Genomic DNA, 16440 nt, shown 5'->3' on the forward strand with positions numbered 1-16440 from the left:
GCAGCAGCAGAATTGCGTTCCAGCACAATCTGTAACCTCATGGCCCAGCATATTCCTCACACTCTACCATTACCAACAAAGCAAGGAATCAACCCTGGTTCAATGAGGAGTGTAGAAGAGCATGCCAGGAGCAGCACCAGGCATACCGTAAAAATGAGGTGCCAACCTGATGAAGCTACAACTCAGGACTAAATGCATGCTAACAGTTGCAATCATCTTCAGCCAGAAGTGCTGAGTGGATGATCCATCTCGGCCTCCTCCCGATATCCCCACCATCACATAAGCCAGTCTTCAGCCAATTCGATTCACTCCATGTGATACCAGGAAATGGCTGAGTGCCCTGGATACAAAGGCTAAGGGCCCTAAAAACACCCTGGCTGTAGTCCTGAAGACTTGTGCTCCAGAACTAGCCATGCCTCTGGCCAAGCTGTTCCAGTACAGTACAGTTACAACACTGGCATCTACCAGACAATGTAGAAAATTGCCCATGTATGTTCTGTCCACAAAAAGCAGGCCAAATCCAATCCGGCCAATTACCACCCCATCAGTATACTCTCAATCATCAGCAAAGTGATGGAAGGTGTCGTCGACAGTGCTATCAAGCGGCACTTACTCACCAATGCTCAGTTTGGGTTCCGCCAGGACCGCTCAGCTCCAGACCCCATTACAACCTTGGTCCAAACATGGACAAAAGAGCTGAATTCCAGAGGTGAGATGAGAGTGACTGCCCTTGACATCAAGGCAACATTTGACCGAGTGTGGCATCAAGGAGCCCTAGTAAAATTGAAGTCAATGGGAATCAGGGGGAAACTCTCCAGTGGCTGTAGGAGTTCCTCAGAGCAGTGTCCTAGGCCCAACCATCTTCAGCTGCTTCATCAATGACTTTCCCTCCATCATAAGGTCAGAAATGGGGATGTTCGCTGATGATTGCAATGTTCAAGGGATATGGGGAAAAAGCGGGAACAGGGTACTGAATTAGACGATCAGTCATGATCATTTTGAATGGCGGAGCAGGCCCGAAGGGCTGAATGGCCTACTCTTGCTCCTATTTTCTATGTTTCTATGTTCAGTTCCATTCGCTACCCCTCACATAATGAAGCAGTCCGTGCCCGCATGCAGCAAGACCTGGACAACATCCAAGCTTGGGCTGATAAGTGGAAAGTAACATTCATGCCAGACATGTGTCAGGCAATGACCATCTTCAACAAGAGAGTGTCTAACCACCTCCTCTTGACATTCAATGGCATTACAGTCGCCGAATACCCCACCATCAACATCCTGTGGGTCAACATTGACCAGAAATTTAACTGGACCAGCCACATAAATACTGTGGTTACAAGTGCAGGTCAGAGGCTGGGTATTCTGTGGCGAATGACTCACCTCCTGACTCCCCAGAGCCTTCCCATCATCTACAAGGCACAAGTCAGGAGTGTAATGGAATACTCTCCACTTACCTGGATGAGTGCAGCGCCAACAACAATCAAGAAGCTTGACACCTTCCAGGACAAAGCAGCCTGCTTGAATGGCACCCCATCCACCACCCTAAACATTCACTTCCTTCACCATCAGTGCACCGTGGCTGCAGTGTGTACCATCTACAGGATGCACTGCAGCAACTCGCCGATGGCTTCTTCGACAGCACCTCCCAAACCCACGACCTCTACCACCTAGAAGGACAAGGGCAGCAGGCATATGGGAACAACACCACCAGCACATTCCCCTCCAAGTCTCACACCATCCCGACTTGGAGATATATCGCCATTACTTCATCGTCACTGGGTTAAAATCCTGGAACTCCCTACCTTACAGTACTGTGGGAGAACCTTCAACACACGACTGCAGTGGTTCAAGGCAGCGGCTCACCACCTTCTCAAGGGCAATTAGGAACAGGCAATAAACGCTGGCCTTGCCAGTGATGCCCACATCCCATGAACGAATGAAAAAAAAACACAAGATGTGTGCTGGAGGCAGGTGGGTGGGGTGAGGGAGAAGAGAGAGGAGCAGAAGGTGCAGTTATTTCCTGGCACATGATAGTACCAAACTGCTATCATGTTATAAGGGTTTTACATATTTATTGCATGCAGTATTTTGTTTTGAAAAACAAGCTTCCCGATTCTTACAAGAAGCATGCACATGCAGTTCCGAGCCTATTCAATCCGTACCCTTGTCTATAACCTTCTTAATGACAAAACAGAATACAAATGTCCTGTCACACTACAAAAAAAACCAGCAAATACAAAAAGGGAACAGTATGAGCCAAACTTTTGATTGAAGTGTTAGCGAGAATTAGTGCATGCAACAGCAGTGTTAACATTACACACAAATGCATTCTAAAAAGCAAGGAAAAAAAGAGTGGCATTATAGGAATTGGTCAGAGCAGGAGTTGTACCACAAGGAGATCAGTACTCACATCCTTAATCATGTCAGAGGTTATAGGTTTGTTGTAACAATCTATTGCCCCTTCCGATATAATTATGATATTCAGCCTTTTCTTTCCCGCACGGTTCTGAGAGGGAAAAATAAAGAATACATGACACTTCATAGAAATTCAGACATCAGAGCACATTCTGCCATTATAGTTTCCTTCCCAGGAGTCTTCTTGTAGGATGGAAATACCTAGGATCTCTCCAATTAATGACTTGCTTTTTTTAAAAAAAAGAAATAATTCTTTTACTATCACAAGATGTGAAAGTGGTAACTGCAGAAATCAGCGCAGAAGAATACATTGGGAGTGAAACCATTCGCAGCTTATGGACTCCACCTCTGCCTGCATTTTTTCCAGGTACTCACATCCTTAACAATATTGGAAGAAATTGGTTTTCCTTGTCTGTCAGTGGCTCCTTCTGCAACTATGATAATGTTCAACCTGGTGCCCCTGGACCGGTTCTAAAGAACGCAGAAAGAAATACTGGAAAAATGAACACTGTTGTTTTATAAAGATGATCACCGTTAAAAAGGGAGCTTTTCCAAGGCTGTTCTATCAAAAACTTTACTTTGACTCTATGATGGTTTGAAATTGCATGTGCAACATTATTCCTTTGTTCTGCTATTTTAATGAGGGTGTTAACTGATTTATTTCAAATGAGTTAATGTCTTAACATAGCAAAGTACAAATTTCACACAAACGTATAAAGCTTATTACAAGTAACATTCACTATAATTTCTCTATCAGCAACTAAAATTAATTTTCACACAGGAATATCTATTGAAAGAACTGTAGTAAAGATACCAGTTTTGAACAAATGTTATTCTATTTACACAATGGTACATCTACTTGCATTCTACAGTTGTCGGAAAGGTTTCTTAAATTTTACCAGAATTTGGATAAGGAAGATAGACGGAGGGAACGGCTGGCTGCTTTTGGTTCTGTAAAATTGATAGCTAGTAAATAACCAAAAACAGAAGTATATATGGTAAAGCATAAGTTGACACACACAAGGACCTATTTTGAGAGTTTCCCATCTTGACTGGGCTATTATGAAGTATGAAGAGAGAGATTAGGCTATTTTTACAGTATGAAGATAGGGAAACAACAGCAAAATAAGTAATTAAACTACTGGGTGAGCCACCTTAGGCAGTTCCCTCAAATATCTTCTGGACCTAATGGATACCTGTAAAACACATTAGCAAAGGAACTTGCAGCAGGTTAACACTCTCATTCTATTAATTAACGATGCACTGCAGAAGAGCTAAAGCAAGGGAGTGTAAGAAATTCTAAAAAAAATGTTAAAAAATTAGGGTAAAAAGGTTATGAACCATAGTGGGAGAGTTAGAAGAAGTGAAAAAGTTTGGTCAGAAGAAACGGATTTTGAGAAGGTTTTTGAAGATGTAGGAGTTGAAATGGAACACGGTGTCAAAGTTCCTAGTTCAGTCAAACCAAACTATTGGGGAGGGGGTAAGAGTCAATGGCAAGGGCTGAAAATTATAGCATCAGTCTTCTTAATGTTCAATTGGAGTCTAAAATCACAAAAGGTGGTTGTGAGGTCGAGGGAAGTCGAGGAGAGGCAACACATGTTCAGATTAATGAAAAGGTAACTTTAAGAACACACCACCACCCCCCCAGCGGAGGCAGAAATGCTGGAATCATTTAAAGAACAAATGGATGCTACAATGCAGGGGGGAGGGAGATGCATTAAGATCTCTCTGGATGGGCCAAATGATCTTCCACATTCGTAATTATCGTGATCTTGTGATGTCACCGAGGTAGCATATGGATGGAGAAGAGGAGAGCGCCAAGGAGAGATGTCTGACAATTGAAAGATACAAGAAACTTTATAACAATCAGCATAATTATAAAACAAAGATGGAGGACAAAGGATATCTATAAAAATGAACTGTGAGCGAAATCAATGGAAGGCAAAATGTATTGCAAGGGAGTGTTCATTTAAGGGAATCAGATGGCTTCCCAGATCATGAGTGTGTAACTCAACTGTTTACAAAAACATTTGAAGCCAATGATTAAATGAACTCCTCAGATTTGCACAGAGATGTCTATCTAATATCTCTTACTGGCTTTATCATATATGAGCACAAAAAATTATGTTGGTCTACAGCTGTAAAATATTTATGTAAAAGGATGGTAGCTTTAGGATAGAGGTGCATTTGATTTTTGCAATTACTTTTCTTACCAATGTAATGCAACAGATGTCTGACAGGGAAGCTCTGCAATGTTGTACGAAGTAGCATCATATAATACCAGTGACAGATGATTACCAGTTTTACAGCTTAGAATCTGACAATGTATTACATTATGTGAAAGAAATAAGATCTCTATTAAAAGGCGAGGTTCCTCCGGTAATTTTAGCAAAAGGTATGGCGTTACTACAAAACAGTATTTCCCCGTTTTGTACTTGGGCCGACTTTTTCAACAAAATCAACAAGAGAGAAAGTTTCACACCCCAACTCTCATTTACCTAACTAAATTCTTTACCAATAGCAGGAAGAAAAACACACCCAGTTTCAATCATAAAATGAAAAGTGAATCCCCTGCTCACATTCTGCTCTTGTAGTTTACCAGAGATACTCATGGTATCATACAAAGAATGTACAGCACAGAAACAGGCCATTTGGCCCAACAGGTCCATGCCAGTATTTATGCTCCTCGTGAGCATCCTCCCACCCTTCTTCATCCACCCCTATCAACATACCTTGTAAGATATTCCCAATGTGTTGGCTTTCCAATATACAGTTTAATATTTATACCTCTCTCAAATTCAGTTTTTCTACAAGGTCTGTAATTTCTGAAATGTTCTACTCAACTTAGTTTTACAAAATCAGCGACATCATTCCTCATTCTATAGCACTTTACCTCAGAGAGTTTCTGACACATCTCATCCTCCCAGTGATCTCCTGGAGGGCTTTCAGGGATGAATACCCAGTCCGCACCACAGGCCAACGCACTTACTAGAGCTAGATACCTAAAAATGACATACTTCATTAAATTTCAAATGATTTTTTTTTAAAGTTCCAATAACTAAGTATGTTGATCTTAAAACTATTATTCAAATGTCAAAAACTGGCACTTATAGCGAATATGTTTGCTCACCCGCAATGTCTGCCCATCACCTCCAGCACAAATGTCCTCTGATGGCTGCAAAAGAATGTTGAAAAAGTTACAGTATTAACTATTTTATATCTTCACTCTCATGTCTACTTCCACAACTTGCAACAACCTGTAGCAAAAGCTTGAAGATTGTTATTATGTATTAAGTATACTGCAGGATTTTAAAAAAAATTCCTACAAATTTTTGGGCTTTTTTTGTAAATTGAAAACTGTATGGCCATTGTCATAAAAATAATGTCCCATTTTCCATGCAAATATGTGAGGTGGGGGTTAATGTTCTCTCTCTTCTACCAGTGAAAAGCACAGACACATAGATCAAAAGAAAAGTACTGCTGTGTTTCCCTTTGAGAAATGAGTGACTGATTCAAGCTCTTACATACTGATTCTAACTAAGGAAATATAAAAAAAAATCCAGCACAGACAAGAATCGATTGTGTTACATAAACATTGACGAGATGTGGGGTGTTGTAAGGTACTGACTCCTTTAAGCCACTGGCAACTATTGCTCTTCCAGGCCTACAATGGCAGAATGCTGGACCCAGAACACACCTTCAAGCATCGCATGTGTTGCAAGATACCATCTATAACATTAGTGTGGTTAAGTGCATGCCTGAGTGAGATTGAGAAGGAGATAAGACATAAAAGCTTGATAGTACTAGCCCGAAACTTAGGGAGGGCTGCAGCTTCACCCTGGTCTACTCCTTCATGACTCTTGTATGTGAGGACAGCCTCTTTCAAAGCAGTGAAGTGCTTGTAAATTCTAAGCATTTTTCCGGTTTTGGTCTGTTTGCCGTTAATAGGCAGCATCTGGTCGTACAAGTAGGGAAATAGTTTTGAGATGTTATGAGTTGGAGTTCATAAACAGTGATAGAACGATAACAAAGCTGCCAATAGGAATTGTACAGGAGTCCAATTGGGCATGTCTATCAAATACAACAAATTCAATCATACTTTATTATTTACCCAGTAATGGACATGATTTCCTCAAAAATCATAGCACAATATGGACAAGCCATTGAACATACACAAACAATGCAATAGCATGTCACCTTCCCCACAGCCTCTTCAACATAAAATCTTAGACTGATTACATAATTTGTATCCTAACAACGGAGCATGTCCAAAAGAACATTTTTAACTAGTCCTGTCACAGCCAATTAAAACAAAATCTTACGGATCGTCTGACAATTATTTTCCAAGTCCTCTTTCAAAATGTTAATACCCAGTTTAGTACAGAGATGGGCAGAGTCCATCTCAAGTTACAGAAAATACCATGACATATAACTGGAAGATCATTTAACTCTCCTGAGCAGAATTGGTTCAAAATGATGAGAACAATCAACACTGCTTGTGTGAAATAATTTTGCATTAAAAGAAAAAAATGGAGGGGCTATCAAAAGAAATCACCACCATTATAAAGTGATAAACCGTGAGACACCCAACAGCAAAACTGGAGAAACGACAAGCTGGTATAAATGGGTAAAACCTATACTGCGCCACCCAAAAAAAATCCACTCTACAATAAAAGGAGGGATACTGGGTCGTAGCAATGTGACTAGCATGCAGAGAAACTGGATATAAAAGAAATAACAGCAATAAGCTTTCGGAGGCTTTCTCCTTCGTCAGGGACTTGGTCACCTGACGAAGGAGAAAGCCTCCGAAAGCTTGTGATTTTTAAATAAAACAGTTGGACTATAACCTGGTGTTGTAAGATTCCTTACATATAGGGTCAAGCCATACAGGATCTATGAACCCGTTAGAACTAGCAAGGGGGAACAGGGACAGGGATGGACCCGGGGGCAGGTTCAAGTGCTGTGGAAGAGGAGGTGAAGTGTAAAGTTACCTATTCAATCCCTACGCAGAAGTATCGTTGTCCATTACGCACCCAATACAGATGTATACTAAGTCTGATGAAGTGTCCTACTCAAAATGCTAACCTTAATACTTAAGATACTTACTGATCTGCTGTCTTATTTTCTGTTTGAGTTAAAATACTGGAAACAAACCTTTAATGCAAGTATGTGGTAAAAGTTGAATGTTAAAGCCCCAGGAATGAAACCTCATTAAAAAGTAGACGACTGATCTTTCAAATTATAAGCATACCAGGAATACATCTTGTAAAGAGATCTTTGGATACCTTTTTATTTAAAAAAGTCACGTTATACTTGATGCACAAAAGACAAGTCGACGTGGTAGTTTTCTGAAGTGCACGTGAAGCATCATATTCTGCGCCAATCAAAAAACTACAATACATTAAAGTTTCTTGAATCCACAAGGTGAATAGGGCACAGGCATTTACTTATCAATAACTTCCCAAAGGTTATAGTTATATTTTCTTTAATAGAAAACTAATTTTCCAACTAGGTAGGTACACTTATTATGCACTTCTGGTTAAGGGTAGCAGGGACAAGAAATGGGTTCCCTTGGTTTTACAGTGCTCATGAGCCATTATCTCCTTGACAAACAGACAAATCCTGGTACACAATTTGGTGGGGGCAGGGAGGAAGAAAGAGTCTAGAAATGTGAAAACAATCTCACTCATAGCTATTAAGTTTTTGAAACAGCAGCTTGCAGCCACAGAGTTTTTTAAAATTGGATTGGCACAGACAACACACCAGATTAAAATCCTTTGCTCTGTACTTGGAACAATTTTTACTGGGAAATTAAAAGCAGGGACTTCAACAATGTAGAGCTCCACCCAGCAGCACTGCACAGGAAGAGAAGGAGGAAGTACCATATCAAAATGGTATTGCGAAGTGCGGAGTAATTTTAAATTCACAGTAAGTGCACAAGATCTCAGGCTACAATTGGAATATTGTAAACAGTTTTGGGAACCCTATTGTAAGAATAAAAAAAGGAATGGAAAAGGTTGAACATAGATCCGTGTCAGAAAAGCTTTAATCCAGCGTCCTTTATTATTATAAACTTGGTTTTAAGTCAAATGAATGTAGTCTGGCACTTTGCTGTGAACAAAGGATTGTCTGCTTTCGATCACAACAGGCTCTCTGTAGCCTTGATCAAAAGGAAGGCCCTTTGACTAACGGCACCTGGCCACGTCCTCAAGACTTGTTTTCTCGGCAGTAAAACAAGACAAACAGGATGTTATCGCCTTGGTGTGGATATAAGGGTTGTGCTAGACCCTTCTCAAAGCAATCATACACTGGTGCCTTCTTTGATTATCAGTGTGAAAGGGAGACATCCTTCCTGGATGGGGAGGTTTGCACTGTCCCAAGGAATGGTGTGATGCAAAGGGAGGGTTAAGAGGTGGCAGCCCCACACCACAGGGAAGATGACTGATGGGAAACTTATACACAGCTCTTTGTGCTAAAACATAAGAGAAAGGTGCTTTCTGATAACTGGTTAGAATTCTTAATGTGGAGATGCCGGTGATGGACTGGGGTTGACAATTGTAAACAATTTTACAACACCAAGTTATAGTCCAGCAATTTTATTTTTATTTTAAATTCAAAATAAAATTGCTGGACTATAACTTGGTGTTGTAAAATTGTTTAGAATTCTTAAGGCAGGACTGGCTGTCCAACTATCAAGGTCATCAGAGTGCACACTGAGGCTTTGGCGAGTGACTGAATTGTATCAGGTTGTATTGGTCTATGTAGTGTTGTATTCTTGTATGTTAACCTCTTAATAACTTGTTGTTACTTCTTAATAAAGCCATTATACTTTGGAACAAAACCACTTTGCGCCTTAATTGGGATTATTAAGTAATAGGCATTTTTACTTACAATCCACATGGACATTACTAAGGATGAGGGGTTACAATTATGAAGAGAGACTTAAGAATTAATGCCTTTTTCCAATAAAGCTGAGAAGATTAGAAGGCAACCTGGTTAACGGTCTTCAAGATTATGAAAGGTTCTGATAAGGTCACAGTAATATTATGGCAACAATCACTATGTGTTATGGAACAATTTTGGAGTGCTTTCAAGCAATGTACAATAGGATTAAGTTGCTGAACAACAAATGGTAAAACCTGTAGCATTTGTATGACTATAAAGATTATTGGAGAACTGTAGAAAACACAACTGTACCCACAGCAAGGAAAACAAACAGTCTCCAGCTATGAGCTAGATTTAATTTTTCATTATATTTATTTATTAACACTGCCTAAATAAAGGGAAAAGTCAGTATTATACTTGCACCACCGGCAGGTACCCAATGGAGTCATTGACCACTTTGGCAACACTTATACAAAAGGAAAATATTACACCTTTCTTCAACTGTTTAGACATGGTGGGGGATAAATTGGTTAACCCCCGAAAACAGGCGCTGGGATTATGGTGCACGATGGGAGTTGTCTATAGGCCTCCAAACAGCAGTGGTAATGTAGGGGATGGCATCACATAGGAAATTAGAGATGCATGTAACAAAGGTACTAACTACAGTAATCATGGGTGACTTTAATCTACATATAGACTGGTCAAACCAAATTAGCAATAATATTGTGGAGGATGAATTCCTGGAGTATGTATTAGATGGTTTTTCAGACCAGTACATTGAGTAGCCAACCAGGGAACAGGCTATACTAGATTGGGTATTGTGCAATGAGAAGGGGTTAATTAATAATCTTGTTGTGCAGCGTCCTTTAGGGAAGAGTGACCATAACATGATAGAATTCTTCATTAAGATGGAAAGTGAAGTAGTCCAATCTGAAACTAGGGTTTCTAAATCTAAACAAAGGAATCTACAAAGGTATGAGGAGTGAGTTAGCTATGATAGATTGGGAAACTTCATTAAAAGGCATTAGAGTGGATAGGCAATTGCTAACATTTAAGGAACGAATGCATGAGTTGCAACAATTATACATTCCTTTCTGGCGCAAAAACACAAAAGGAAAAGCGACCCAACCATGGCTAACAAAAGAAATTAAGGATAGTATTAGATCCAAAGAGGAGTCATATAAAGTTGCCAGAAAAAGTAGCAAGTCTGAGGATTGGGAGCAGTTTAGAATTCAGCAAAAAAAGGACAAAGGGTTTAACTAAGAGGGGAAAAATAGAGTATGAGAGTAAACTTGCAAGGAACATAAAAATGGACTGTAAAAGCTTCGACAAGTATGTAAAAAGATTAGTGAAGACAAATGTAGGTCCCTTACAATCAGAAATGAGAGAATTTATAATGGGGAACAAGGAAATGGCAGAGCAATTAAACAAATACTTTGGTTCTGTCTTCACAGAAGAGGACGCAAATAACTTCCCAGAAATGCTCAGGAACCAAGGGACTAGTGAGGAGGAGGAATTAAAGGAAATTAGTATTAATAAAAAAAAGTGCTGGAGAAATTAATGGGACTGAAAGCTGATAAATCCCCAGGGCCTGATAACCTGCATCCCAGAGTACTAAAAGAGGTAGCCATGGAATTAGTGGATGTATTGGTTATCATCTTACAAAATTCTATAGATTATGGAACAGTTCCTGCAGATTGGAGGGTGGAAAATGTAACCCCACCATTTAAAAAAGGAGGGAGAGAAAACAGGGAACTACAGACCGGTTAGCCTAATATCAGGAATCAGATCGGGACGCGACACAGGGGAGGCACCTGATTGGTGAGTAGGTTCAGGTGAGTATTTCTACTTATCGACAGGAACTGAAGTAAAAGGAAAGGGAAGGTCTGCTGGTCTTATAGGAAGTAGCGTTTATTTTTTAGTGAATCAAGGTCCCGAGTGTAGTTAACATTCTCTAAATTGAGAACAATTTAAAGGAGTAAACTCCTTAAAGGGAGTGGTAAGTAGTTTTTCTTTCCTTTTTTTTCTCTTGACATTGCAGTTGTTGTTAAGCTAACTTAAGGGTTAAGTCATGGCAGGAGATCCCAGAGCCGTGTCATGTTCCTCTTGTGAGATGTGGGAATTCAGGGCTCCTTCCTGTATCCCTGATTCCTTCACCTGCGGGAAGTGTGTCCAGCTGCAGCTATTGTTTGACCGCTTGACGGCTCTGGAGCTGCGGATGGACTCACTTTGGAGCATCCGCGATGCTGAGAAAGTCGTGGATAGCACGTTCAGTGAGTTGGTCACACCGCAGATAAAAATTACTGAGGGAGATAGTGAATGGGTGACCAACAGACAGAGGAAGAGTAGGAAGGCAGTGCAGGGGTCCCCTGCGGTCATCTCCCTCCAAAACAGGTATACCGTTTTGGATACTGTTGGGGGAGATGGCTCACCAGGGGAAGGTGGCAGTGGCCAGGTTCATGGCACCGTGGCTGGCTCTGCTGCACAGGAGGGCAGGAAAAAGAGTGGCAGAGCTATAGTGATAGGGGACTCGATTGTAAGGGGAATAGACAGGCGTTTCTGCGGACGCAACCGAGACTCCAGGATGGTATGTTGCCTCCCTGGTGCAAGGGTCAAGGATGTCTCGGAGCGGCTGCAGGACATTCTGGAGCGGGAGGGTGAACAGCCAGTTGTCGTGGTGCATATAGGCACCAACGATATAGGTAAAAAACAGGATGAGGTCCTACAAGCTGAATTTAGTGAGTTAGGAGTTAAACTAAAGAGTAGGACCTCAAAGGTAGTAATCTCAGGATTGCTACCAGTGCCATGGGCAAGTCAGAGTAGGAATGACAGGATAGCTAAGATGAATACGTGGCTTGAGAGATGGTGCAAGAGGGAGGGATTCAAATTCCTGGGCCATTGGAACCGGTTCTGGGGGAGGTGGGACCAGTACAAATTGGACGGTCTGCATCTGGGCAGGACTGGAACCAATGTCCTAGGGGAAGTGTTTGCCAGTGCTGTTGGGGAGGGTTTAAACTAATGTGGCAGGGGGATGGGAACCGATGCAGGAAGTCAGTGGGAAATAAAATGGTGACAGAAACAAAAGGCAGTAAGGGAGAGTGTACAGAACATGACCGGACAGATGGTCTGAGAAAGCAGGGCAAAGACCAAGGGAAGTCTAGATTAAACTGCATTTATTTCAATGCAAGATGTCTGATGGGCAAGGCAGATGAACTCAGGGCATGGATGGGTACATGGGACTGGGATGTTATAGCTATTACTGAAACATGGATAAGGGAGGGGCAGGACTGGCAGCTCAATGTTCCAGGGTACAGATGCTATAGGAAAGATAGAGCAGGAGGTAAGAGAGGAGGGGGAGTTGCGTTCTTGATTAGGGAGAACATCACGGCAGTAGTGAGAGGGGATATATCCGAGGGTTCGCCCACTGAGTCCATATGGGTAGAACTGAAAAATAAGAAGGGAGAGATCACTTTGATAGGATTGTACTACAGACCCCCAAATAGTCAACGGGAAATTGAGGAGCAAATATGTAAGGAGATTACAGACAGCTGCAAGAAAAATAGGGTGGTAATAGTAGGGGACTTTAACTTTCCCAACATTGACTGGGACAGCCATAGCATTAAGGGCTTGGATGGAGAGAAATTTGTTGAGTGTATTCAGGAGGAATTTCTCATTCAGTATGTGGATGGCCCGACTAGAGAGGGGGCAAAACTTGACCTCCTCTTGGGAAATAAGGAAGGGCAGGTGACAGAAGTGTTGGTGAGGGATCACTTTGGGACAAGTGATCATAATTCCATTAGTTTTAAGATAGCTATGGAGAAGGATAGGTCTGGCCCAAAAGTTAAAATTCTAAATTGGGGAAAGGCCAATTTTGATGGTATTAGGCAGGAACTTTCAGAAGTTGATTTGGAGAGTCTGTTGGCAGGCAAAGGGACGTCTGGTAAGTGGGAGGCTTTCAAAAGTGTGTTAACCAGGGTTCAGGGTAAGCACATTCCTTATAAAGTGAAGGGCAAGGCTGGTAGAAGTAGGGAACCTTGGATGACTCGGGAGATTGAGGCACTAGTCAAAAAGAAGAAGGAGGCATATGACATGCATAGGCAGCTGGGATCAAGTGGATCCCTTCAAGAGTATAGAGATTGCCGGAGTAGAGTTAAGAGAGAAATCAGGAGGGCAAAAAGGGGATATGAGATTGCTTTGGCAGATCAGGCAAAGGTGAATCCAAAGAGCTTCTACAAATACATAAAGGGCAAAAGGGTAACTAGGGAGAGAGTAGGGCCTCTTAAGGATCAACAAGGTCATCTATGTGCGGAACCACAAGAAATGGGTGAGATCCTGAATGAATATTTCACATCGGTATTTACGGTTGAGAAAGGCATGGATGTTAGGGAACTTGGGGAAATAAATAGTGATGTCTTGAGGAGTGTACATATTACAGAGAGGGAGGTGCTGGAAGTCTTAACGCGCATCAAGGTAGATAAATCTCCGGGACCTGATGAAATGTATCCCAGGAAGTTATGGGAGGTTAGGGAGGAAATTGCGGGTCCCCTAGCAGAGATATTTGAATCATCCACCGCTACAGGTGAGGTGCCTGAAGATTGGAGGGTAGCAAATGTTGTGCCTTTGTTTAAGAAGGGCGGCAGGGAAAAGCCTGGGAACTACAGACCAGTGAGCCTGACATCTGTAGTGGGTAAGTTGTTAGAGGGTATTCTGAGGGACAGGATCTACAGGCATTTGGAGAGGCAGGGACTAATTAGGAACAGTCAGCATGGTTTTGTGAGAGGAAAATCATGTCTCACGAATTTGATTGAGTTTTTTGAAGGGGTAACCAAGAAGATAGATGAGGGCTGTGCAGTAGACGTGGTCTACATGGACTTCAGCAAAGCATTTGACAAGGTACCGCATGGTAGGTTGTTACATAAGGTTAAATCTCATGGGATCCAAGGTGAGGTAGCCAATTGGATACAAAATTGGCTTGACGACAGAAGACAGAGGGTGGTTGCAGAGGGTTGTTTTTCAAACTGGATGCCTGTGTCCAGCGGTGTGCCTCAGGGATCGGTGCTGGGTCCGCTGTTATTTGTTATTTATATTAATGATTTGGATGAGAATTTAGGAGGCATGGTTAGTAAGTTTGCAGATGACACCAAGATTGGTGGCATTGTGGACAGTGAAGAAGGTTATCTGGGATTGCAACGGGATCTTGATCAATTGGGCCAGTGGGCCGATGAATGGCAGATGGAGTTTAATTTAGATAAATGTGAGGTGATGCATTTTGGTAGATCGAATCGGGCCAGGACCTACTCCGTTAATGGTAGGGCGTTGGGGAGAGTTTTCGAACAAAGAGATCTAGGAGTACAGATTCATAGCTCCTTGAAAGTGGAGTCACAGGTGGATAGGGTGGTGAAGAAGGCATTCGGCATGCTTGGTTTCATTGGTCAGAACATTGAATGCAGGAGTTGGGATGTCTTGTTGAAGTTGTACAGGGCATTGGTGAGGCCACACTTGGAGTACTGTGTACAGTTCTGGTCACCCTATTATAGAAAGGATATTATTAAACTAGAAAGAGTGCAGAAAAGATTTACTAGGATGCTACCGGGACTTGATGGTTTGACTTACAGGGAGAGGTTGGACTGACTGGGACTTTTTTCCCTGGAGAGTAGGAGGTTAAGGGGTGATCTTATAGAAGTCTATAAAATAATGAGGGGCATAGATAAGGTCGATAGTCAAAATCTTTTCCCAAAGGTAGGGGAGTCTATAACGAGGGGGCATAGATTTAAGGTGAGAGGGGAGAGATACAAAAGGGTCCAGAGGGGCAATTTTTTCACTCAAAGGGTGGTGAGTGTCTGGAACGAGCTGCCAGAGGCAGTAGTAGAGGCGGGTACAATTTTGTCTTTTAAAAAGCATTTGGACAGTTACATGGGTAAGATGGGTATAGAGGGATATGGGCCAAGTGCAGGCAACTGGGACTAGCTTAGTGGTATAAACTGGGCGACATGGACATGTTGGGCCGAAGGGCCTGTTTCCATGTTGTAACTTCTATGATTCTATCAGTAGTAGGGAAAATGCTAGAGTCTATTATAAAGGATGTGATAAAAGGACACTTAGAAAATATCAACGGGATTAGGCAAAGTCAACAAGGATTTATGAAAGGGAAATCATGTTTGACAAACCTACTGGAGTTTTTTTTTGAGGATGTAACTGGTAGAATAGATAAGGGAGAACCAGTAGATGTGGTTTATTTGGATTTTCAGAAGGCCTTTGATAAAGTCCCACATAAGAGGTTAGTGTACAAAATTAAAGCACATGGGATCCATACTGGCATGGATTGAAACTTGTTGACAGACAGGAAACAGAGAGTAGGACTAAATGGGTCTTTTTCGGGGTGGCAGGCAGAGACTAGTGGGGTACTGCAGGGATAAGTGCTTGGGCCCCAGCTTTTCACAATATGTATCAATGATTTGGATGAGGGAACCAAATGTAATATTTCCAAGTTTGCTGATAACACAAAACTAGGTGGGATTGTGAGTTGTGAAGAGGAAGCAAAGAGGCTTCAAGGTGATTTAGACAAGTTGAGTGAGTGCGCAAATATATGACAGATGCAGTATAATGTGGATAAATGTGAAGTTATCCACTTTGGAAGGAAAAACAAAAAGGCAGAGTATTATTTAAATGGTGATAGATTGGGAAATGTTGATTCACAAATGGACCTGGGTGTCCTTGTACACCAGTCACTGAAAGCAAACACGTAGGTGCAGCAAGCAGTAAGGAAGACAAATGGTATGTTTGCCTTCATTGCAAGAGGATTTGAGTACAGGAGCAAGAATGTCTTACTGCAGTTATACAGGGCCTTGGTGAGACCACACCTGAAGTATTGTGTGCAGTTTTGGTCTCCTTACCTAAGAAAGGATATACTTGCCATAGAGGGAGTGCAGCGAAGGTTCACCAGACTGATTCCTGGGTTGGCAGGACTGTTGTCTGAGGAGAGATTGGGTCAACTCGGCTTGTATTCACTCGAGTTTAGAAGAATGAGAGGAGCTTTCAGTGAAACATATAAAATTCTGACAGGGCTAGACAGACTGGATGCAGGGAGGATGTTTCTCCTGGCTGGGGGGTCCAGAACGAGGGGTCACAGTCTCAGGATAC

General features: G+C 41.9%; 1 protein-coding gene across 1 annotated transcript in view; it reads right to left on the reverse strand.

Moving 5' to 3' along the window:
* The window catches only part of LOC137332424 (ATP-dependent 6-phosphofructokinase, platelet type-like), a 114938-nt gene that overhangs the window by 58992 nt on the left and 39506 nt on the right, over window positions 1-16440 (reverse strand). The window contains exons 6-8 of the mRNA XM_067996250.1: window positions 5546-5590; window positions 5309-5417; window positions 2791-2886 (exon numbers count right to left, since the gene is read on the reverse strand). Coding sequence (XP_067852351.1) covers window positions 2791-2886; window positions 5309-5417; window positions 5546-5590 — 250 coding nt within the window. The remainder of the gene's footprint in view (window positions 1-2790; window positions 2887-5308; window positions 5418-5545; window positions 5591-16440) is intronic.

The sequence above is a fragment of the Heptranchias perlo genome, chromosome 2 (assembly GCF_035084215.1).
Source record: "Heptranchias perlo isolate sHepPer1 chromosome 2, sHepPer1.hap1, whole genome shotgun sequence".
Taxonomy (NCBI): domain Eukaryota; kingdom Metazoa; phylum Chordata; class Chondrichthyes; order Hexanchiformes; family Hexanchidae; genus Heptranchias; species Heptranchias perlo.